At 44.3% G+C, this 23,649-nt stretch overlaps 1 protein-coding gene across 1 annotated transcript in view; it reads left to right on the forward strand.

The window, feature by feature from the left end:
• The window catches only part of PCP4L1 (Purkinje cell protein 4 like 1), a 39,022-nt gene extending 16,314 nt beyond the window's left edge, over positions 1-22,708 (forward strand). The window contains exons 2-3 of the mRNA XM_072983940.2: positions 12,589-12,643; positions 19,746-22,708. Coding sequence (XP_072840041.1) covers positions 12,589-12,643; positions 19,746-19,891 — 201 coding nt within the window. The 3' untranslated portion in view covers positions 19,892-22,708. The remainder of the gene's footprint in view (positions 1-12,588; positions 12,644-19,745) is intronic.
• Positions 22,709-23,649: the final 941 nt, after the last annotated feature.

Here is a 23,649-nt window from a genome sequence, read left to right on the forward strand (position 1 = left end):
AGTGCTGTTGAGTCTTCATCGTGACACCCCGAATACTATTCTCCATTGCACCAAATATCATCGTCTGGCGCATGGAAATATGCAGGTCAAACTGCATGGACTGTTGTTGTCCTCCGGTCTGAAACCTTCCTAACACTTCCCTGCCTCTTCTCTCTACCCTTATCTAAGGGTAGAGCCGGCCCTGATCATAGGCTCCCGTGTCAGAATCACAGAGTCCAAAGCACAAGAAGTGGTAAATCGACGATGGGTTTTGTTCTGAGATACAGAACCGCTGTTCGATTCAGCTGTTTGATACTCCATGAAAGAATAAAACTTACCGCAAAGATATTAATATGTACAGTGGCTCCTAACGTTGGTGTGACAAACCCAGACCTACTGGGATCTGCCACACTTAACTAAGCTGCCACCAACCATTCCCTGTAAGAAGTCACACAGACCAGGGATGGATTTTTAAACAAATAAAGAATAAGGTTTATTTAAAACAACACACAGGGAAAATAAATTGATCAGGTGAATAAGATAAAGTAACGTGGCTTATTCTCATTCATACATACACAGTTTGGTTCACACAGAACCCTTAACTTGAAGCACAGACCCTGAACCTATCAGTTCTGGCTAACCAACAGACACCTGAACCTATCAGGTTGGTACTCTGACACACAGTAGTACCCTGTCTGACACACAGACTCCCACACCAGCTTCTTCTTCCCAGCTGATGCTTCGTCACATCCCAGCGTCTCCTCTTCTCCACACACGCATCACATATATATACAGTACAGCCCCTCCTCCTGATGTCCCGCCTTCCACTCCCCATAGGATGGAACTTTCCCTCCAAACCCATGACAGACAGGTAACATCAGTGCTGTATGTAACACCTCCCCTCTTTATAAGTTGTTTTGTAGGGGGAAAGCTAAGGTGCTTTTTCCCAAAAAACAACCTGGATAAAACACACAACAACAGTTATACATACCACATCATACTTACTTATACTTACATTCTAAGTTAACCATAGCAATTAGGCATTTAAACATTTACCATATACATTACATCAATTTACCTTTATTCATACAAACCAAATTCAAAACCAGGTACATTTAACTTTTTGTCATCAATATATATACATAGTCCATGTTCTTTCGCCGTCTTCATTCTTCAGGTCTTCTTGATAAGGCGTCAGCAACACAGTTCACTGACCCTCTGACCACCTTCACTTCAAAGTCATAGTCCTGTAGGTTTAAAGCCCACCTCATAAGTTTGCTATTGTGGGTTTTCATTGTCTTTAACCATTGCAGTGGTGAATGGTCAGTGCACAGAACAAAATGTCTTCCCCAGATGTAAGGCTTGGCCTTCTGGATCGCGTAGACTATGGCCAAACACTCCTTCTCCACGGTTGCCAAATGTCTCTCACCTTTTTGAAGTTTCCTACTCAGGTAGGACACTGGATGCTGGTCACCATTCTCATCCTCCTGGCACAGAACTGCTCCTACCCCGCTGTTAGACGCATCGGTGTAGATGATGCACTCCCGGTCGAAGTCTGGAGCACACAGCACTGGATACCGGACGAGCGCCTCCTTCAACCTCTGGAACGCCGCCTCACAGTCGCTGGTCCACGGGATGTGGTCATCAGTCTTCTTCCTCGTCAGATCGGTCAGCGGAGCCGCAATCTCGCTAAACCTCGGGATGAACTTTCTGTAGTAGCCCACCAACTCAAGAAATGATTTGACTTTTTTCTTGGTGTTGGGTCTGGGCCAATCACGAACTGCTTCTATTTTGGCCTCCAGGGGTTTTATCACTCCTCCCCCTCCTATGTGACCCAAGTACTTTACTTCTGGGCTACCCAGCTGCAGTTTGTTCCCTTTGCAAGGCCTAGGCCAAAGCACTTCCTCCCCTGGGTTAAAGTGCCTCTCCCTGCCTTTCTGGTTATCCCAAGCTTTCTTTTTGAACTTTTGAGCTTGCAGGGTCTCTGCTGCTAGCTCTAGGTTTCTCTTTAGGTCCTTCCTCAAAGAGTCTCTATCTGTCACAACATCTTGTGGGTCATCCTGGGTGATCTGCTCCCAATTTTGTTTGATCAAATCAAGGGGCCCTTTCACCCTTCTCCCAAATAAAAGTTCAAACGGACTGAACCCGGTACTGGCTCGTGGCACTGATCGATAAGCAAACAAAAGGGATTGCAGCTTCTGGTCCCAATTGTTTGGATTCTCTGCCAAGTAAGCCCTAATCATGCGCATTAGAGTCCCATTGAACTTCTCAGTTAACCCCTTACTTTCAGGATGATAGGCAGTGGTTTCCTTGTGCTTAATTCCACAGATTTGCCATAAGCGTTTCATGAGCTTTGATGTGAACGATGCTCCCAAATCTGTGATTATTTCTGAGGCAAATCCCATCCTGGACATATACCCCACCAAGGCATCTGCCACTGTGTTAGTCTCAATATTAGTCAAGGGTATGGCTTCAGGGTACCTCGTGGCATGGTCCACAATGGTGAGAATGAACCTGTTCCCCCTCTTTGTGGCCTTGGGCAAAGGTCCCACAATATCCACCCCTATGCATTTGAACGGAGTGTCAATCACAGGCAAAGGGCACAACTTTGCTTTGGTCCTGTCGCGGCTATTCCCCTGCCTTTGACACACATCACATTGTTTACAGAACTCCCTGATCTGCTTCCCTATGTCAGGCCAGTAAAAATTCTGTGTGATTCTCTGCTGTGTTTTGTTCACCCCTAAGTGTGCAGCAAACATGTCAGAGTGCCCCCTTTGTAAGATCATGGGGCGATACTTTTCAGGTACCACTAGCTGACTTCTGATCCCATCTCCCCCTTTTGAGATATTCCTCAGGGTCTCTCTATACAAAACCCCCTTTTTCTCCAGAAATCTCACTGGGGTTTCAGGTGTTAGCTGGGCGTCAGTCACCTGTTCAAAACACTTCTGGAGAGTGGCGTCTGCCTTTTGCTCTTGTCCAAATCGGCTGTCTGTGGTCAAGGTTTCCACCACAGCTTCTGAACTCCCCCCACCTGCTTCCGTCTCTGGCTCATCATTACCCCCCTGAACTGTCCCCGTGGTGGCTTGTGAGCGTGTAATCACTAGCACCCGTTTCACATGTTCAGCCAGGTCATTTCCCACGAGCACGGCTGCTGGCAGAGTCGATGAAATCGCTAGCCGCCAAACTCCCCTCCAGCCTTGAAAGTTGACAGGTACCTCCGCGACTGGTAGTGAGATTATCTGCCCCTCAATCCCTGCCACCTTTATGCTCTCATTTGGGATTACATATTCCCTCGGAATAATATCTGGATGGCACAGGGTCACCTGGGAACAAGTGTCCCGCAGCCCCCGATACTGACGGTCAAGTATTCCTACGTCCACCCCTGCTGTCTCAAACAACTGAGAATCTGTTCTCACCAACAGGCAGCGCCTGACTTCTACAAGAGGACCATTTTCCTCAGCCTGATCAGCAGATGTAGCTGTTCCAGACTGAGTAGCCATGGCAACAGGCTCCCTCAGTGACAATGAGCCTTGCTCTTTCTGGACACAGAACACAGCTTTTGGCTTGGTTCCACTCGACTCCTGAGGCACCATTCCTTTTAGCTGCTTTAATTTCTCACACTCTGAGATTAGATGGCCTTTTCCCTGACAGAAATAACATTTTCTGGTGTATTTTGATTCTCTCTCATCTTGTTTTGGTTTTCCCTCCAAAATCTGAGGTCTTAGTTTCATGTCTGAGGGCTTCCCTTCACCATGGGCCCCTCCCCCTTGCTGGCTTTTCCCTGGTCCCTGAGAGTACTTGCTGTAGGTTTCTTTGGGTTTACCTACAGATTTCCCCTCACCCAAGGGCTTTCTTATTTGCGAAATAAAATCTGCGATCTCGGCTGCTTCTACCACAGATTTTGGTTTCCTTTCCCTCACCTGGAACTTCAATTCCCCATGGAGAACTGAATAGAACTGTTCCAGCGCTATCAAATCTTTAAGCTGTTGAAAGGTCTCTGTCCCCTCCTGCGATAGCCATTTCTCAAGCAGCCTCACCAATTGGGCCCCCACTTGGGTAAAAGTCTGCTCTGGCTTTTTGGTGATTGACCTAAATCTTTGTCTCAACTGTTCCGCATTTATCCCATGTCTTGCAAACACCAGTTTTTTAAACTCTGCAAAATCTTTCATCAGTTCCTCAGGCATCTCGGCATAGACCTCAGCCAGGCTACCACTGATTAAAGATCGCATGATGGTCATCTTCTCAGTTTCCCTCACTGAGAAGTCCACAAACGCTCTTTCCACTAAGGAAAAGAACACCTCAGGACAATCTCCCTTGTGGTACACAGGGAATTTCTTCAGGTCAGCTTTAGACAATTGGCCTCCCTCAGAATCCCTATTGTTATTATTGTTCTGGTTCATCAGTTCCAGTTTTCTTAATTCAAACGCCATTTTCTCTCTCTCCAATCTTTCTTCTCTTTCCATTCTCTCAATCTCAAATTGCCTTTGCCTTTCCCTTTCCTGCATTTTTTCTCTCTCTAATCTTTCCTCTCTTTCCCTTTCCTCCATTTCAAATTGCCTCATCCTCAGTTCATGCTGTTGGGCTATGAGCAATTTTCTGAGTTCTGGGTTCTGCTCTCCCGTGCTGTCACCCTGCACTGAGCCAAATTCATCCTCAGAACCTTGGTCTACCTGGGGGTCTTTCACTTCACCCATTTCTGCCATCTGGCTTCGAGTCAAGGGCATAATCCCCCCTCAGAACAAGCTGCTTTAAAAAGTCAAGCCTCAAAATAAAACGACCACTTTTTTCTCTTTTGCCTCAGAACCAGCTTTCTATAGATTGCTGCTGTTCTTCAGCACTAATCTTGCAACAGTTGCGAGCCAGAGTCTACCCCCCTCTGCTGGGCCTCTCAGCAGGCAGGCTAAATCACTTCTATTTCACAGTTTTGCCTCAGCTTTTTTCCCGCCAAAACAGGCTGCCTCAGAGCACTCTAATCTAGTCTCCCCAGTTGGCACGTTCTTCCACTAGCGCACCTCCCCGTGAGGTACACCTAGAAGATTACCTACGCGCCTCAGATTGTCCCTGACTAGACCCCCCTTGCTCTGGGCACACTTGCCAAGGCTTTGCTGGACCGCTGGACAACTGGACCAGTCGTATCCCACACGCTGGACACCAATCAATGTGACAAACCCAGACCTACTGGGATCTGCCACACTTAACTAAGCTGCCACCAACCATTCCCTGTAAGAAGTCACACAGACCAGGGATGGATTTTTAAACAAATAAAGAATAAGGTTTATTTAAAACAACACACAGGGAAAATAAATTGATCAGGTGAATAAGATAAAGTAACGTGGCTTATTCTCATTCATACATACACAGTTTGGTTCACACAGAACCCTTAACTTGAAGCACAGACCCTGAACCTATCAGTTCTGGCTAACCAACAGACACCTGAACCTATCAGGTTGGTACTCTGACACACAGTAGTACCCTGTCTGACACACAGACTCCCACACCAGCTTCTTCTTCCCAGCTGATGCTTCGTCACATCCCAGCGTCTCCTCTTCTCCACACACGCATCACATATATATACAGTACAGCCCCTCCTCCTGATGTCCCGCCTTCCACTCCCCATAGGATGGAACTTTCCCTCCAAACCCATGACAGACAGGTAACATCAGTGCTGTATGTAACAGTTGGGTCCCCAGTTGTTCTCAGACTACAACTCCCAGAAGCCTTCACTACTAGCTATGTTGGTCAGGATTTCTGGGAGTCGTAGTCCGAGAACAGCTGGGGCCTCAAGGCTGGGAACCACAGTATTACTATCATATTACCCATTCCAGCATCTTAAAGGCTTAACTTTATATTACCTATCAAATACCTTAAGTACTTAAATCTTATGAGCCATCAAATATCTTTAGAGCTTAATATCTTATTATGGATCAAATGTCTTCAGGACTTAATTTCTTTTTATCCATCAAGTACCTTAAAAGGATACTCTCTCTCTCTCTCTCTCTCTCTCTCTCTCTTTCTCAACACACACACACAGAGAGAGAGAGAGAGAGAGAGAGAGAGAGAGAGAGAGAGAGAGAGAGCAGTGGATTTATTTCCTATTGCTCCAGAGTACATGGCTAGAACCAAGAGGCAAAAATGGCAGAGAAGCGGATTCTCGTTGAATATTATGGGGAAAAACACATCTAAACACATTTTTAGAAATACGGTACATCCTAAATTTCAAGTTTTATGTCACAGAACAATACACTTTGGTGTGTGTGTGCTATATAGGGCCTCTTAATATGTGCATAGCTGAGGTTCTTAGGTTTTACTTTGTTGTTGTTGTTGTTGTTGTTGTTGTTGTTGTTGTTGTTGTTGTTGTTGTTGTTGTTGTTGTTGTTGTTGTTGTTGTTTTGTGTTGTTAAGTCCCTTCCAACATATGGTGACTCTATGAACGAGTGATCTCCAAAATGCCTTTTCCTCCACTGTCCTGCTCAGCTCTCGCAAACTCAGCCCTGTGGCTTCCTTGAATGAGCCCATCCATCTCATATTTGGTCTTCCTCTTCTCCTGCTGCCTTCTGCTTTTCCCAGCATGATTTGTCTTTCCAAGAGAATCTCGTTAGGGAAAAACAGTGTGTGTGGAAATCTCCCCGCATGCTTTAGACAACTTTGAATTCACTAACAAGGGATAAGGAGCTACATTTGTTTCCTGATGTTGAATCGGTTGACTTTGGCAACAACCCAGAGAATTCCGGCTGGGGCTACCCAGTTCCAGAACGTCAAAAGGGTCGGCCGGCTGGTGGTGGGCTCCCTCACGACCGCCGTGGCTGGCTGTCAGATCCGAAGCATTACGATTCAAGACAGTAACATTTCCAGCCCTGCCTAATTCTAACGGGTGCATCCTCTTTTTTCCGCGCTCAATTGCGGCTGGGCCAGGCGCAGCTTTTCAGTGCCAACCGAGGAGGCAAAGGATGGGGATCCTGGCGAGATAACGAGATTTGGTTGGCTGGGCCAAGCTGTAGCGAGACATAGTAAGCGGATTAGGGACCGCGGAGCAGCCGAGCATTAACAGAAAAGAGATCACAAGGCGGGTGTCGCTTTGGGGAGCCGTGCGTGCATGTCGAAGGAGGATGGGGAACGGGAAGAGCTGAAGTCCTGATCAGGGATATCTGGAGCCACAGATATCTGTCACACCTCTCTGCCAGAGTTTCCTGCTTCCCAGTGACAAGCACAGACTTTATTACAAGCCCCCCCCCCAATTGACTCCGTCTGCAGGGAAGAGGGCTTGACCCCCAGGGAAAATTTCAGTCAAGAGGGTTCTTTTAATTTTTAATTTTTTAAGAGTTATGGCGGGTAGCTGCTCCACCCAAGGCTGCGCCAACTCACAGCCCATCTCCCTGGTTGGGGATGATGGGAGCGCCAGTTCTGTGCCAGCTAAAGCCCACCCCGACACAAGGTCTAGCTGGGGATGATGGGTGCTGTCGTGTAACGTAACCAGACTGTCCTAGGTTGGTGAAAGCGGCTGAAATGGATTTGAACTGCACACCTAGGACATGAATAAATGGGTGCATGTATGCACTGAATAAGTCTAGGGTTCACACAGACACACACAGAGTTTTTGTTATTACATCGTTGTTGCATGGGATGAGAGCATTTGAAGCCTCATTAAAAACCTGGCCCCTCAAAACCGCCCCGCCCAACATCCTGCTGTTACCATGAGGAAGGAATCACCCCTGATGATGGGATTTGAAATCACCCCTGATGATGGGATTTGGAAGCTTCCAGCTTGCTTACTCCTGGCATAAATAATTTCCATACAACAAGAGTAGGAAACTCAGGACTTTCCAGAGGTTGCTGTGCTTTGGATTTCCCCCATGACTGATATGCAAGGATGATGGAGACTTTGGTCTAAAGCCTCATTTGGACTGATGATGCAAACGATAACAATAATAGCAGTATTGTGGACTAGTAGCTTGAGTCGACTTCTCTGCACAGCTCAATAGGTTCCCGATCTCCTAACCAACATCGGAAACCTGTTTCCCCAGCCACACTGGGCCCTGGATCATCTTGGCGCCAGTTTCCCTTGCCGGTCCCTTTGCTAATAGTTCTTCCTTGTTTCTCTCTCCCGCTGCGTTTCTCTCCAGGACTGCTGAGGTTTGCATAGCAGGGCTTTAATTGCAGCTTTCCAATTTAATCACCCACGAGGGTGTAATAAAGAACCAGATGCTGCAGTGCTGCCTCCCCCCCACAGATCTAGACACACACGCAAACGCTTTCGCCACCACAATCCTTGCACAGGGGAATTCCCGTGGAGAGTTGCATTGCTTGCTATATCTTTTCTCCGTTTCCCCTTCTCCCTGTTCCTCTATGCCGTGCAGATAATAAAGAATGCTCATAATAATGTTCTGTCCAGGCTAAAGTGCTTGTCAGCAGGGGTTGGTTGTATTTCCCCCTTTCAAACAACACAACCTCACACTACCTGCCTTAACTGTAAATCAACTGTAAATCCTTCCAAAGCAACCCTCATTGCTCAGGTCTCAAACACACCAGCATAGGGTGGTGGTAAAGACGGGAAACATCCATTTAGCTATAAAGAATGAACACAGTTAATGGATTTGATCTATGAGAATGTGCCTTCTTTATCAATCTCTTGGTTTCTAATATGAATCTTCCTGTGGTCATTGAACTGCAGCCAAAGAGCAAGAGAGAGAGAGAGAGTAACAGCAGATGCAAGATAAGATGGAGTAATAATAGTTATTATTCTACCTGTACTTCTTGTTTCTTAGTATTGAAGATGTCTGCCACCTCAAAGGCGGTCCAGTCCGGGTCCGATGTTGGGGCAGAGTTTTGAATTCTGGTTAAATTCCTCAAGCTATGCAGCAGAAGTCAGGGATTCACAGAGCAGGACAGCTTCACGTTCCCCAGAATAGACCACCTCTTTTTCTCATCAACTGGCCCTTACAGTATCAATAACTCACTCTCAGGCGTAAGTAGGAGAAAGAACGAAAACCGTTTTCTTTACTTACAGTTCAGAATAGATAAAACAGCAAAGGGACAAAACATGGCTGGCTTGCAGCCTCGACAGATTCACTGCTTCCAAAAAAAAAATCCTGCAGACTACATTCAAACCATACTAACGGCATAACTGCTACCTACCAGCATACTAAAAGAGAGGGGCGGGAGTTACTTAAGCAGAGAGGTAGGGAAGAACAATTGGTTACTGCTGGGTTGATTGACAGTCACCCCAGACCAGAAAGGTCCCTCCCAGCCAAACCTACTAAAGGCAGCATACGAGGTTGCTAAAACTCCAACAGATTTAAAGATAAAAAAAACATTAAAAGGAAGATCAAGGAGCCTGAGATTGCCCATTATCCACTGTGAGATGCCCCTGAATGCAGCTGACCTACTTATTGTCTTTTCCCTTCAAGGGAAAAACACCTTTATATTCTGTTTATATTGACAAAAATGGATCCTAAGTTTGCATCTGTACCTATATTAGCACAAGCGTCTTTGTGTACAGATCTGCACTTTCTTCTGGTCCTCCTTTTGAGTGTAGCGTGAGTGACGACCCTAAACTATTATCAAGGTTCACGGAAAGGTCTGAGCAAACGCATTGCGGTCCGCAAAAGCAGACGGTGGCGCGAGTCCCAAGTGCACCACAGACCTTTCTCTTATACCTAAAGAAAACAGACCATCGCCGCTGGCTCTTTTGAAATTCACTACCCAAGTCTGCTGACATCCAGAAAAGGCTGCAAAGTTGGGGGGGGGGAATCAAAGCCCAAAACAAGGTCCATAAAAACATGCCACAAAATTGTAATAGTAATTTCACAATTACTGACCAAAAAGAGAGATTGTAAGGAATTGGATGTATTTAGCTGAGCCTTCAGTAGAAACCTGGTTACAAGAAGTGTAAGCCACAATAGACTCACTCCCAAAATATATGCAACAACCAATCAAGGACATCAAGACACCTTGCTTAAACAATGGTTTCCATGTATCGTAACATGGCTATCATCATCATCATCATCATCATCATCATCATCATCATCATCATCATCATCATCATCATCATCATCATCATCATCATCATGTGCTTTCAAGTCAGTTCTGACTTATGGTAACCCTTTTCAGGGTGTTCCAGGTAGAGAATACTTAGAAGTGCTTAACCCTTCCCTTCCTCTAGGGGGAGCCCTGGGATTGTGCAGCTTGCCCAAGGCCACCCAGGCTGGCTCTTCTCCCCAGAAGTACAGTGGGGGGATTCAAACTCCCAACCTCTGGCTCCACAGCCAGAGATCTAAACGACTGAACTGCTATATATGAGCAATTTCAAACAACCCTACTCAAACCAAGCAATGTTAAATTGGAATACTGCATCATCAGGTTGTAGAACTGATCTCTCTTAGTTATGTTACTTTTTTTAATGTATGCAAAGAAATTTAATCAACCGCCGAAAGGAATTAAAGTTACCATGTCTTTAAAAAAGAGAAAGAAATAAAATGTTGAACAGGAGTCTAGAAGGAAGAACTGATAACCAGGTGGAAGAAAGAAAGATCTGGAGTTTTTTGTAAAGGGAATAAAGAGGATAATGCACAGATTTTTAAGAGGATAGAAAGAACCATATTATTGTTTTTGGAGGTGGAATTAAGACAGCCCCTTCTGCCTGAAAGAAAATGGGAGCTTGACGAAAGAGCAAGCCTCAATTAGCATTGGAATGCTAAGTGCCTTTTTTTTTGGGGGGGGGACAAAAACTGTGTATGCAGTGCAGAATTATGGGCAGAAGCATGCTGCAACATTTCATCGCAGGGAGATATTTGGGCTTTGGTGTTTTGCTTTTTAAGCCATATTGAAGTGACTCTGTTGCAGCAACACAAGCAGCGGTGAACCCCTTGTGTTAAATAATTAGACATTAATCAAGAAATACTTTCTGCCTGCGCTGGCCTTGTTGTTTAGTCAATATTTCTGTATAAATCTTGGCGCTGCAGGATTGGAGGTGTACGTTGTTATGCAAATAGACGTAATGGAAGGTTTATGACCCTTGTAAGTTCCTGTCCCTCCCAAAAGGGTCAAGCACAAGATGGGGAGGGGAAGGCTACACATGATTTCTGCCTTGAGCTGTTTTCACCTCTGAATGAATTCCCTCCCCCTTGTGCAAAGGGATTTTTCTCTGTCCGCCTGCCATGGAGATTTAAATGCCTTCCTCTCAAGACTTGGCTGATTGAAATCAAGGCAATTGAGATTTGCCATTGGGATCATGATTGAGATCTTCAAGGACAGCAGACCGTGGTGGAAGGGGGGGCCTTGTTTCAACCGACTCCTCAGATAAAATTGTGGCCTCTTGGGAAATCATGCATTTCCTGCCTACAGACAGGACACTCGTGGGCTGCTAGAACAATGTTAAAACGCACACCAGTGTGCCGTGAAATAAAGCCCCTGGATTACTTCTGAGCCCGTAGTTACTCGCACGAGGCAATAATGCTAGGAAAAGTTGAAGGCAGCAGGAAAAGAGGAAGGCCCAATAGGAGATGGATTGAGTCCATAAAAGAAGCCATAGGCGTGAGTTTGCAAGAGCAGGGATGTTAAGGACTGGGCATTTTGGATGTCACTCGTTCATAGCCCTAACCAACTTGATGGCGCATAAGAGCAAGAAGAAGAATTACACCTCTGATCTGTTTCTGAGAGGCGTAGCTAAGTTAGTCTGTTGCCGCAAAACCAACAAGGTTTAATCAACAGCAAATTTTATCATATACTTCCAAGGAATATCCATGGACACTTATGTAGGTATCTCTTGGGTTTGCCTCTAATCAATAGGATTCTAAATCCTTTTTGAACTAGTGTCCCCTTTGAAAATCCAGGAAAACTGGTGAGACTAATATGTAGATGTCCAGCCTGTTTCCCTGTACACATGCGACGATAATAAAAAATAATCTTTGAACGGCACAGCTGGAAGGGAACCACTGGACCATCGAGTCCAGCTGCTGTCAAGAAGGCCCAGAGGGGTGTATTCGAACTCGCAACCTCTACCTCCGCACTTGGGGACAAAATAACCAAAAAAGGGGGGTTGTGTCACCTTGTGCTGGATAGTGCTTTTCTCCATGAATTTGCAAATATTATACATTTGGGGTTATGAGGAGGGCCAACTCCCCTCTTCTCCTTATCAGTGAAATTTCTGTAATCAACGGAACCCTGTTGATTCTCGGAGTTTTATCACATGCCTTAACTTTAGCTCGCCACGCAGTAACTCTAGTACCTCCACATCGAGTCGCCTCCCCTTTATATAACTTCTCCAAAGGGAAAAGGCCACTGTGGTGGAGAATCGAACGACACAGAAACGGTAGGGTTGTTTAAAAAACAAAGGAGGATCTAGAAAAATTGGTGGGTTCCCATTTTATACATGCACCCACCCTGTATAAAATATCCCTCCTCTTCTGGCAACTGTTCCATAAGCTTTCCCCCCCCCCATGCCACCACCCCCTGTGACTTTGACAAGCTGATGGCCATGTAGGGATGTCTGAATGACCTGGGGGGGGCACGCAAGAGCTTGAAGGTAAACAAAGCTGCTTGGCCAGAGACCGCCTGTTCTAACGAGCCCCCCTTTTCTCTCCCGCCCCCCTCCCCAAATTTTCCTCTCTGCAGCTCAGCTCCAATGAGTCACCGTCCCCCAGCGAGGTTCCCGGCCAGGAAGGAAAAGGTGAGTGGAAGACAATTGACATGCTTTCCCGCCAGGCGGTCCGTTCTTCTGCCAACCCTTTTTTTGCCAATTTGTTTAGAAACACAGCATGCCAGTTACTTTTTTTGTTTTTTAAACCTCCTGCCTATTCCAACACTCCAGGAGGATTTTGTTTGGATGACACCTCCTGTTTTCCCCATGGTGGCTGGGGATGATGGTTTGTGTTTATTGGGACAAGGGGAAGGTATTGTAGCAGGAGAAGGCTGCTTTCACAGAATCCAGACTCTTCCAATGTGTGGGCTTTGTTGTTCTCCAGGACAGGGACAAACAGAACGGGACTCTCTTGTCTGAGTCTTGGTGGGCAGGCCCTAAGCACGGATGGTACCACCCACCTCTCCAAAGGTTGATTCTGAACCCCGCATCCTTGGGTCCGTACAGTCTCTCAAAAGTGCCATGCAGGATTCATCTCCTGAAGGCCCTCCCAGTCAAGGCAGTGTGGGATGCCCAGCTTCCAGAAGCCCTCATTAATGAGAAGCTGCTGCTACACTAATGACAGAAATGCAGGCGGACAAGATCCGACCCGGGGCACTCAATGCCACTTGGGCAAATTGCTGTAATGAGAGAGCAGTCAGAGAGAGCCGTGAGTGGCTGGCATCCTGGAGGACTCGAGGGCAGCAGGGAGAGAGAGAGAAGGGCGCTCCACAACTGCCAACATGTCCTCTGTGGTGGGCAAACTAGCGCATCCGATCTAGAACAGTCGTGCCAGATGCTGGGCTGAAAAATGAAACCCATCTTTTGTTTTTGTTTATTTTTTCACTATAAAGTTCCCCATCATGATCACTGGGCACTCTATTTGGAGACCTGAAAGGGTGGCGTACAGGGGTACTGACTGGCTGAGTTAGAAGAAATTGAAATACTAGAGATTTTGTATACAAGTGGTGCCTTGCTAGACGATGATAATCCGTTCCACTGAAATCACTTTTTAGTGAAATCATTGTCTAGCAAAAAGCATTTCCCCATTGGAATGCATTGAAACCTGTTTAATGCATTCCAAAGGGGAAGAATCATCATTGTCTAGTGAAGATCAGCCATAGGAAAGCCACTTTGCGAACCACCGATCAGCTGTTTAAATAGCTGTCTTGCAAAGCTTAGGTCCCAAAAACACCCATTTTGCGAGTGCGGAGGGAGCTGTCAAAATCGTTGCCTAGCAAAAATTGGTTTGTGAAGCAGGGACCAAATATTGTCTAGCGAAATTCCCCCATAGGAATCACTGTTTTGCAAATCCCTGTCGCAATCACAAAAAGCCAATGTCTAGCGAAAAAACTGTCATGCGGGGTAACTGTCTAGCGAGGCACCACTGTACCTTGATTCAATCCTCAATCCAAATGGAGACGGCAGCCAAGAAATCAGAAGTCTGAGAGTTGTAAGGGCATCAATGAAGGAACTAGAAAAAAGATCATCAAGGGATGTGTCCATGGAGACCAAGACCAAGATCGCCCACACTCTTGTCTTTCTGCTCCCCGTGTATGGGTGTGAGAGCCTTCAGCCTTCAGCACCATAGACAGTTCCCTGTGCAGTGAAAGGGCAGGGCAGGTAATAACAAAGTGGTCCAGAAACAATACAGGCTCAGATATGCAGAGTCTGAGATATCAAGCATGGACCCAAAGCCATCTCCAGACGCAAAACCAAACCAAACCAGTATGCAAAGCCTCCTCCAGATACAAAACAGAAAGTAAACCCATTTGTAACTGGCAGCGAACGCCTGTTAAATATTCGTTTACCTGCTTCTAACAAGGTATCAACTTCCAGTACTTCGGCCAGATGCTCCTTGCCTTCTTCCAAGGTTCATTGATTTCTGACTCGTTTTTGAGCTGAGAAGCCAGCTGGTTCCCGACCCACTGACAAAACAGGGAAATTGCAGCACTGTTTCTTCTGCATAAATCTGGAAGTCCAAACAAAGATTTCAGTTAGTGCCAGTCTAGGGTGTGTTTTTTTTTGGGGGGGGGGGAATTCTGGCATTTTTCATCTTGAATTTGAGAGATGGAGATGGTTTTAACTTGGGGGTGGGGTGGGTGGGTGGATCTCCTCAAAATCCCCACCACTTTAGCTTCACCAGTACCGCAGAATAAATCAAGCAAGGGTGTAAAAGTATAGCAACATTTATGGGATCCCATGACAGCAAAAGGAGGAAACGGGTAATTCATATTTTAAAAAAGCACACATCTTTTTCCAATCTGAACCAAACTGGCTTCCAAAATACTATCTCAGGCTGCCTAGACATGCTTCTTTCCCATGTTTTATAGACTGCAAAAGTGGGTTTTTATATTTTTCCCCCTCATTATTGCAAAATACTGACAGTAGGCAGAAAGCAGGAGGAACCAGGGGCTCACTTAAGGAAGAGTGAATCAAGAATCTGAGAATGAAACATTTTTCTATGCTGTTATCATAAAGATTCTTGTCACTATAGTTATTGCTCTGTAGGGAAGCCAAACCAAATGGGGGGGAAAATGAAAGAAAGCCGATACACTTCTGCCCCTGGACGTCAGTGTCTCCATTACACTGCATTACACTCAGTGTCATTACACTACTGGCAGTTATTTATACCAGGAGAAGCAGCCAATATAAACCTCTTAAGAGCAGCCCTGATGTGCCCCCAATGAGCAGGGACAAGAATCATGGGGAAATTGACACTTTTTGCTGGGTTTTCACGTTTCCAACAGTGGCCGCAGGACCTTTTTTAAGGGGAGGTGGCCTCTGTTCTTTCCCATTTTCTAGGGATTCAGTTTTGGAATGGAGATAGATTTGATGTTCTGACAAAGACTGCTCCAAAGGTTATTACGGGGGTGTGTGTGTGTTTCTATCTATCTATCTATCTATCTATCTATCTATCTATCTATCTATCTATCTATCTATCTATCTATCTATCTATCTATCTATCTATCTATCTATCTATCTATCTATCTATCCATCTATCCATCTATCCATCTATCTATCTATCTATCTATCCATCTATCCATCTATCCATCTATCCATCTATCTATCTGATTCTCCACTCTACCACACAATCCCCAAAAATCAAAACCAGAACTAGCTATTCAAGCACTTTCAGATGTATTTATTTATTTATTTATTTTGTAAGTATATACACAGTACTGTATATACAAAATATAATATATAATATATAAATTATAAAATAAAATAAATATAAAATATAAAAGTTGTTTATGCTGTGTTGGAAGCCGCCTAGAGTGGTCCTAGGACCAAATTGGATGGGGTATTAAATAAATAAATAAATAAATAAATAAATAAATAAATAAATAAATAAATAAATAAATAAATAAATAAATAAATAAATAAATAAATAAATAAATAAATTTTATCAATTTTTGCCATTTCTGGCCATTTTGGGTGGATATAAAAATAATAATAATTGTGCGCTGTCAATTCAGCTCTGACATGGTGCCACTTTTCAGGGTTTTCCAGGTAGAGAATAGACAGACGTCCTTCCTCTGTGGGCAACCCTGGGACTGTGCAGCTTGCCCAAGGCTACACAGGCTGACACTTCTCTTAAGAGTCAGAGTGGGGAATTGAACTCCCAGCTTCTGGCCCTGCAGCCAAATAGCCTTATTTCTACACATTACGACATTATGTTGTTAAATAAGATAAATAAATAAATTGAATATTGGCACCTGCATAACTGCTGTGATATAAATTAGCATTATAGTAGCCACTAATTGATGAGTCCCCAGTTGAATTCTTAGTAGTGTGTCCTTGGAATGACTCAGCATATGACTAGGAATTCGATCAATGACTCATTCATTAGTAGCTATTCAGTCCTCTGAGTTATGCCATTGCAGAAACATAAATACTCAGTAGTATTCCTACCCGAAAAGTAATTTTCAAAGTAACTTTCTAAGCCCTGTCCTTTCCATCCTTCCACCAGCAGGCAAAGGCCTTTCTCTTCTGGTGGATCTTCTCTTCATGATCAACTGCCAGTGAGGGGTTCTTCAGCCAGGGCTGTGATGTTTTTAAATGCATTTTTAGAACTCTTTTTATGTGTAGCCTGCATAATTAAATTGTAAACCACCCAGAGAGTGCTTGAAGCGCAATGGGGTGGTATATAAGCAGCATGCTTTGCTTTTTTTTTTTCTTTTTTTTTTTACCTGTATGTTTCAATATGGTATCTAATTCTTTTTTGGAAAAAAAAAATACCATAATAATTAATTGTATTTAGCTCTTAATGCCGTCAGGGCTGTTCAAACAGGGTCCTGTCCGAAGAAAGATGGAGTATAAATATTTTAAATACATGAATGAAGAGAGAGAGAGAGAACTATCCAACTTCCTTATAGTTTTTTTTTCAGCCGCCAAATTCTCCTCCCCTCAAAAAATATATCCTTGCACATGAAAACCACTTCAGGTGGTTTTTGTGGCTTGCGGTAAGAGGTTTGGCATTTACAGAGTATTGAAATAAAGAAAAGGGAGTCTTATAGACACGGAATAAAGAGAAAGGGGGTTTATAGAGACAGTGTGTTCTGACCCCATCTTAGTGGTTGCTAGGCAACCCCAAGGCTGAGCTGCTTTCTGCCCTTACCTAGCTTCCGGTTGCTAGGTAACGCTCAGGCTCCAGGCTCCCCTAAATATTGCCAGGCCCGGCAGGCCAAGATCCTCATAAGGTTCTCCTCCGCTGGGCTAACTTTTGCGCTTTGCTAAAGACATTCAAGGGCAAAAAAGTCCACAGCCTATACAGATTGTGTACGTGTGTGCGAGAGAGAGGGAGGGAGAAAAGAATGATGGCTTAAAAGCCTTTAAAAGTACAGAACACTTTGAAATAATTGAGTAAAGAACACTTAAAATGCCAGTTCGTTATACCGTGAAGTATGGAAAGAAGTGGAGGAGGGTAAATGACATCCGAGAAATTAATTAAATAAATCATTTTAAAAAAAATCAGTGATTTTTTTTTCAAACACGCCACCTCCACCCACAAATTTTTAGGACTTGATTCTTAATTTTTAGTCTTGGTCTTTGGGTCCAGCCCCAAACACAGCAGTGCTGAAAGAGAACGATAAGAATAGCAATGTTGATGAATTAGAAGTCAGATTTCTGTGACATTTCACGTTTTCTCTGCAACCTGCCTTTGAACCTGGAAGCTATTTCAAACGTGTTGATGAGCCATCTTGTCTTTCTCTCCAGATTACTCATAAACAGGTTCAAACTTACCCATCAACTCAAACATAGGTTGCAGAAAAAAATACGACATGTCATAGAAATCGTCCCTCAAATGATGATAAAAACAACAATAATATAATAATAGAGGTTTTTTTTGTTTGCTATTTACATATTTTACAGTATCTCCTTCTTTGCTTCCATCCCATTTTTTTTCAACTATGTATTGAACTGTGTATGTATGTTTTATATGCATTTTATACTCTAAATACTTGTTTGGTTGTGGGTGCATGAAAAAATTGGCTACCTTCAATATTTGCTCTCAGAAACAGTCAAACTACCCTCAGTCATCAAAACCCTGCTTTATTACCCAAGGCGATAAGGCTGTTCATGACTGGCAAACTGGTGGCATATTGTGGTGACTTCTGTTGTGGTAGATCAGTGGTTCTTAACCTTGGGTTACTCGGGAGTTTTGGACTACAACTCCCAGAAGCCTTCACTACCAATTGTGCTGGCTGGGGTTTCTGGGAGTTGCAGTTCAAAAACATCCGAGTAAAAAAAATTAAGAACCACTGGTCTTCGCGATGCTATTCAGACCTTTTTCTCCACCTGCCTGTCCATGAGCACCTCATGTGGTCACGGAGCTTTTCCACCTCCCTTGAGTGGAGGTGACTGCCAGGAGGAGATAGATGAGTGACAACGGGATGCAGTCCGATTCTTTTTTTTTTTTATTACCGAAATTTACAAACAACTTCCAAGTGGAAATATTTTGAGATTAAAACAGTTCCAATTTGAGAGAAAGAGGAAACTGAGAAATCTGCTTGTCTCTAGGCCAAGGGCTTTGAAAGTTGAACCCTTAAGACTCTTGCTTTGACTTCCCTTGTATTCCACAATGTTGGCCTGAATGAGGGTTGGTACCTCTTTCTGAGAGTCTTCTCATCTTTTGCCATCTAGAGCAGTGGTCCCCAACCTTGGGCCTCCAGATGTTCTTAGACTACAACTCCCAGAAGCCTTCACCACCACCTCTGCTGGTCAGGATTTCTGGGAGTTGAAGTCCAAGAACATCTGGAAGCCCAAGGTTGGGGACCACTGATCTAGAGTAATGGTTCCAACCTTGTGTCCCCAGATGTTCTTGGACTGCAACTCCCAGAAGCCTTTTCACCACGAACTGTGCTGGCCAGGATTTCTGGGAGTTGTAGTCCAAGAACATCTGGGGAACTAAGGTTGGGAATTACTGAGACAGTTTTCATATTTGTTGAATTTTGTGGGCACATTTTTTTTCTTTCAGTTCTGAAAATAAGACAGGGTCTTACATTAATTTTTGCTACAAAAATGCATTAGGGCTTATTTTCAGGGGATGTTTTATTTTTTTCATGTAGAACAATCTGCATTTATTCAAACACAGACCTGTCATCTTCTTCTGGTTGCTGCACAAGGGTGGAGGGCGGGGTTTCACTTAACTAGGGTTTATTTTTGGGGTAGGGCTTATATGACAAGCATCCTGAAAAATCCTACTAGGGCTTATTTTCAGGTTAGGTCTTATTTTCGGGGAAACGGTAAATTGGTATAAAATTCTCTCTCCCTCCCTCTCTCTTTCTCTTTCTCTCTCTGTTGTGCTTCAGATGGAAGACATTTGAGGGTTAAACAATTTTAATGTGGGAGAATCAGGCACTAATGGCTTTTCACAGGCCTCCTCCTTCCTTATGCACCATTGAAGGCTCTCTGGGCCGCATTCAGACAATCTTTCACAGACCGTTGCTCCAAAAAACTTAAGAAAATCAATATCTTTTAGTCCATCTTGAAATCGTGCATCTCCCTCTGGGTCCCCCTGGCTCTTTTCCAGCCCTCCGAATTGCTGCCGCTGCGTATTTATTGCGGTTAAACTGGGAGAAATGCAGAGGTGTTCCGGTGCAACGGGATATGCTTGTGTCATGTTGACATCCCCTTCTCCTTCTTGCAGACAAAGCTGCGCCCGCCAAGAAAGTGGAAACAGAAGAGGAAGAAATTGACATTGATCTGAACGCGCCCGAGACCGAAAAGGCCGCCCTCGCCATCCAAGGCAAATTCCGACGCTTCCAGAAACGGAAAAAGGATCCGACTTCCTGAACAGCCATGATGTTAAACCTGCCTTTCCACTTTGCTCTCTCTCTCCTGTTTCCTGCCTCCTTCTGCCAGCCCCATCCCAAATACACCTAGCACAGCCTGGCTTCCTCAGTTCCTTCTTATCCTACCCCTCCTATGCGGGGCTAGACAAATTTTCTTGGGTTTTTCTTTTGCACGTACTGTAGCTTATTCAAAAGCTGGGGATAGGGTGGGTTTTCAGGGTGGGTAGGGTCTGCCTCCCTCTGTCACTGGGGAGCGGTTAACCAAGGGCTTTCTGAAAGCTCGCAGATAACAACCCCACACCCACCCCAGACTTCTTCCCAATAGCCATGATAACGCACTGTAGCACTGTCCTTTACAGATTAACGTCCGCGAGGGAGCATTGTTTAAGGCAGCAGAGATGTGCAGAACGGCTTGGCCTCAGGAGACAGAGGGCACCGCTGCTAGATTTGCATTTTAAAACGTTTTCAAAAATCGCTAGAAATGTCAGCACTTTAAAAAAAAATAACTGGCCTGGCACCCAAAGGTGGCTTTGTGGCTTAATTTGCACTTCTAGGGTATGTCAAAGTTTTCGCCTTCTCAGCTCCCCCCAGTAAGGTGCTTTGCTACTCAATGGGAACTGAAGTATAAAACCTTTGAGCCTCAGTCTCAGCCCAGTGTGTATATGTGTGTTTTTGTGGAGTGAGTGAGAGAACAGCACAAATATTCCCATTAGAAACAGTAAATGAGATGCTGTTCTCCTCACATTCAACGGAGGGGTTGGGGGGGTTCGGAGTAGAAATGTTGCACTCTGAAAAACCCAAATGCCATGATAGGGAAAAAAAGGAAAAGTGAGCAAATATGCCACCTTTGGGAAAAGACCCACAAGTTTTCAAAGTCCACTAAACGTATTGTGAACTCTTCAAAAATGATTGTTTTAGCTGCAAGTCCTTCATTTGAAATGGGCCAAATTTGTCAGCTTTCGTATCTGTGCTATTTACTGCTGGCTGAAATTTTGTTGCTGGAGTGAGTACGAAAACGGGCAAAAATGATCCTCCCAGGTTTCCTTTTATTTTTCATTCCTTTTTCTGTTTCTTGTCAATGGAAGTTCATCGGATTCACTAGGAGCCTCCTCCTGACAATGAGAAGTCTAGAACCAAACAGCACCTCTGGTTCAACAATGTGCTTGCTTTGAACTCGGGTTTGCCAATATGCAGCGAGAATCCACTGTTGTTCTGTAAACCTCCCTGTGTTGAAATCATAACTGAAAATGCAGAAATTCTGAAAAACCTAAGGCTCAAAGTCTTGGGAAGTGTTGTAGTGCTAAACAACAGTAGCTGGAACAAAGTACCACTAAAAATAAAGCAAGGGTCTCAGCAGGATGAAAAAGATGGGGGGGAAGTGAAATGAGACAGGAAAAATGTTGTTTGAATATCAGTAAAAATTCCAATATAGTACAGTACAGATTGTATTGGAAAAATGCCCCCTCTGGAAGAATCTAATGGATATAAAGAGTCCTGATGTTCAGGGGAAAATGTATATACTTAGCAAGGATATTTCATGGACAAAAGGTAGTTTAAACAGAAGTAGCTAGTAAGTTAGCTGTTCACACAGTACAACACAGGGATCAGATCAATGTCCACTAGTCCCCTGATTCCATATCCACAAACATTAATTCATATTAAGAATCCCCATTCCAATCACAAGTGTGTGTTCAAGGAGTAGCAGGGAAAATCCACTATTAGCACCTGTGTTGGGGGAAACAGGTTAAAAGATAATGGCCAAGATCCTCTTGCATTGTTACGTGCTTGGAAGATCACTCACAGTGGGAAATTGCTGGTGATTTAATGAGTCACCTCTTCAGTTCCTCATTGTGTGCACATGGAATGACTTGGCACAAAACCAGGGATCCAAGCAGCGACTTGTTAATTAGAGGCAATTTGCCACTGCAGGTGATACGACTGCCCATCTGCCAGCAACACAATGCAAAAGGATTTTGGCCCAATAATACATGCATTTATTATACAGTATTTGTATGGACTTTATTCATCACACTTATCACAGATGAGCTTCCTTCTACCTAGGGGATATGTTTGTGATTCAGATATGCTTTGCAAGAGGTCACCTGTAACCCCGCTTGAAGTTGGAATTTACCAGGAGAATTTACCTACCGCTACAGGGCAGTTTCACAAAACTTTGTACCACTTGGTTTCCCAAAAAATGTCAAACCCTCCTCCTCAGCTGATCTCTTGCAAGAGCGTCTTTGGTTTATCAATTTAAGCCCTTTAAACATCTCTCAACGTGTGAGCTCGGCTCTTGTCAATGTGACAGCTGCATTCCTCGGTTCCAGTGAATTTAGCTTAGCAAAACCTCTTCAGGATTGAAGAACGGCTAATGATGAGTGCTAGGGTTATGGTTGAAAAGCATCAGGAAGAGAGAAGAGACATGCTGGGTAAAGCGAGTTGTCCAGATAGTTAATCACTAAACTCAACAGGAAACAGGAAGTAGGTCTGTCAGTCATTGTCAATTTTAAATCTCATGGCTCTCCTACATCCTCATGTTCCCAAATTCTGGGTCCACCATATTAGTTGATCGCTATGTTGTTTTTCCTGACATCCAGACACTCTGTGCTCCAGGCCTGTCCTCCTGAGCACCGAAGTACATGAGACCCTTTATGGAAGGTGGTTACCACACAGCTCTGAGCACTGACCGACCCCATCAAACCCTCCCACACCAGCTGTGGGGTGGCCCCACAGCAAACAGCATCACTGTGGGGCATGACAAAGCTGCTTTGAGGACTGAATCTTTTAGCATGTCAATAAAATAATCAGGGGGAAACGATCCTTTGTGCGTGGCCTTTTATTTCTTTTCTTGAAATGCTCTGAAGGATGTGCAGGGCATAATAATCAGATTTGCAGATGACACAAAATTGTGCGGAATCGGTGATACCCTGGAAGACAGGAACACAATTCAGAATGATCTAGATAGGCTTGAGCCCCGGGCTGAAATTCAACAGGGAGAAGTGCAAAGGACTGCACCTCGGAAGAAGAAACCAAACACACAGTTAATAAGATGGCTCAGCAATACTACGAGTGAGATGGATCTTGGAATCGTCGTTGATCACAAGCTGAATATGAGCCAACCGTGTGATGCGGCTACAAAAAAGGCAAACGCTATTTTAGTCAGCATTAACAAAAGTATAAGTCTCCAAATCCCGCAAGGTATTAGTTCCCCTCTATTCAGCACTGGTTAGGTCTCATCTTGAGTACTGTGTACAGTTATGGACTCTGCACTTCAAGGAAGATGATGACAAATTGGAACAAGTTCAACAATGAAACCCATGACTTCAGGAGGTGGTGAGGGCTCCAACACGGGAGGCATTCAAAAGAAATTTAGACAACCCGGAGGTTGTCTAAATATGTGGGAGCAATTTTGGGTGGGTAGCAGTAATCAGGTTCCGAACACAGGTAAAAGATTTCCAAAAATATCACTCACAAGCAGAAACTGGCAATGTCATTTTATATATATATATATATATAACTCCCAGAATATTCCATATCTGTTGCTGGCAAAGAAAAGTGGCAGGGTGTTATTGTGTTTGTGGGTTTCTCACAAGCAGAGCGAGTTGGCCTCTGAGAGAACAGAACACGAAAGCAGAAAGGTCTTATATAAAGTGGGGTTCTTTGCTAATCTAAGTTGGACCTGCAAAGGACAGAATATCAATATAGACCAGTGGTTCCCAACTGTGGATAACCCAGGGGCTCTTGGACTGCAATTCCCAG

Source organism: Pogona vitticeps, chromosome 15 (assembly GCF_051106095.1).
Source record: "Pogona vitticeps strain Pit_001003342236 chromosome 15, PviZW2.1, whole genome shotgun sequence".
Classification (NCBI taxonomy): domain Eukaryota; kingdom Metazoa; phylum Chordata; class Lepidosauria; order Squamata; family Agamidae; genus Pogona; species Pogona vitticeps.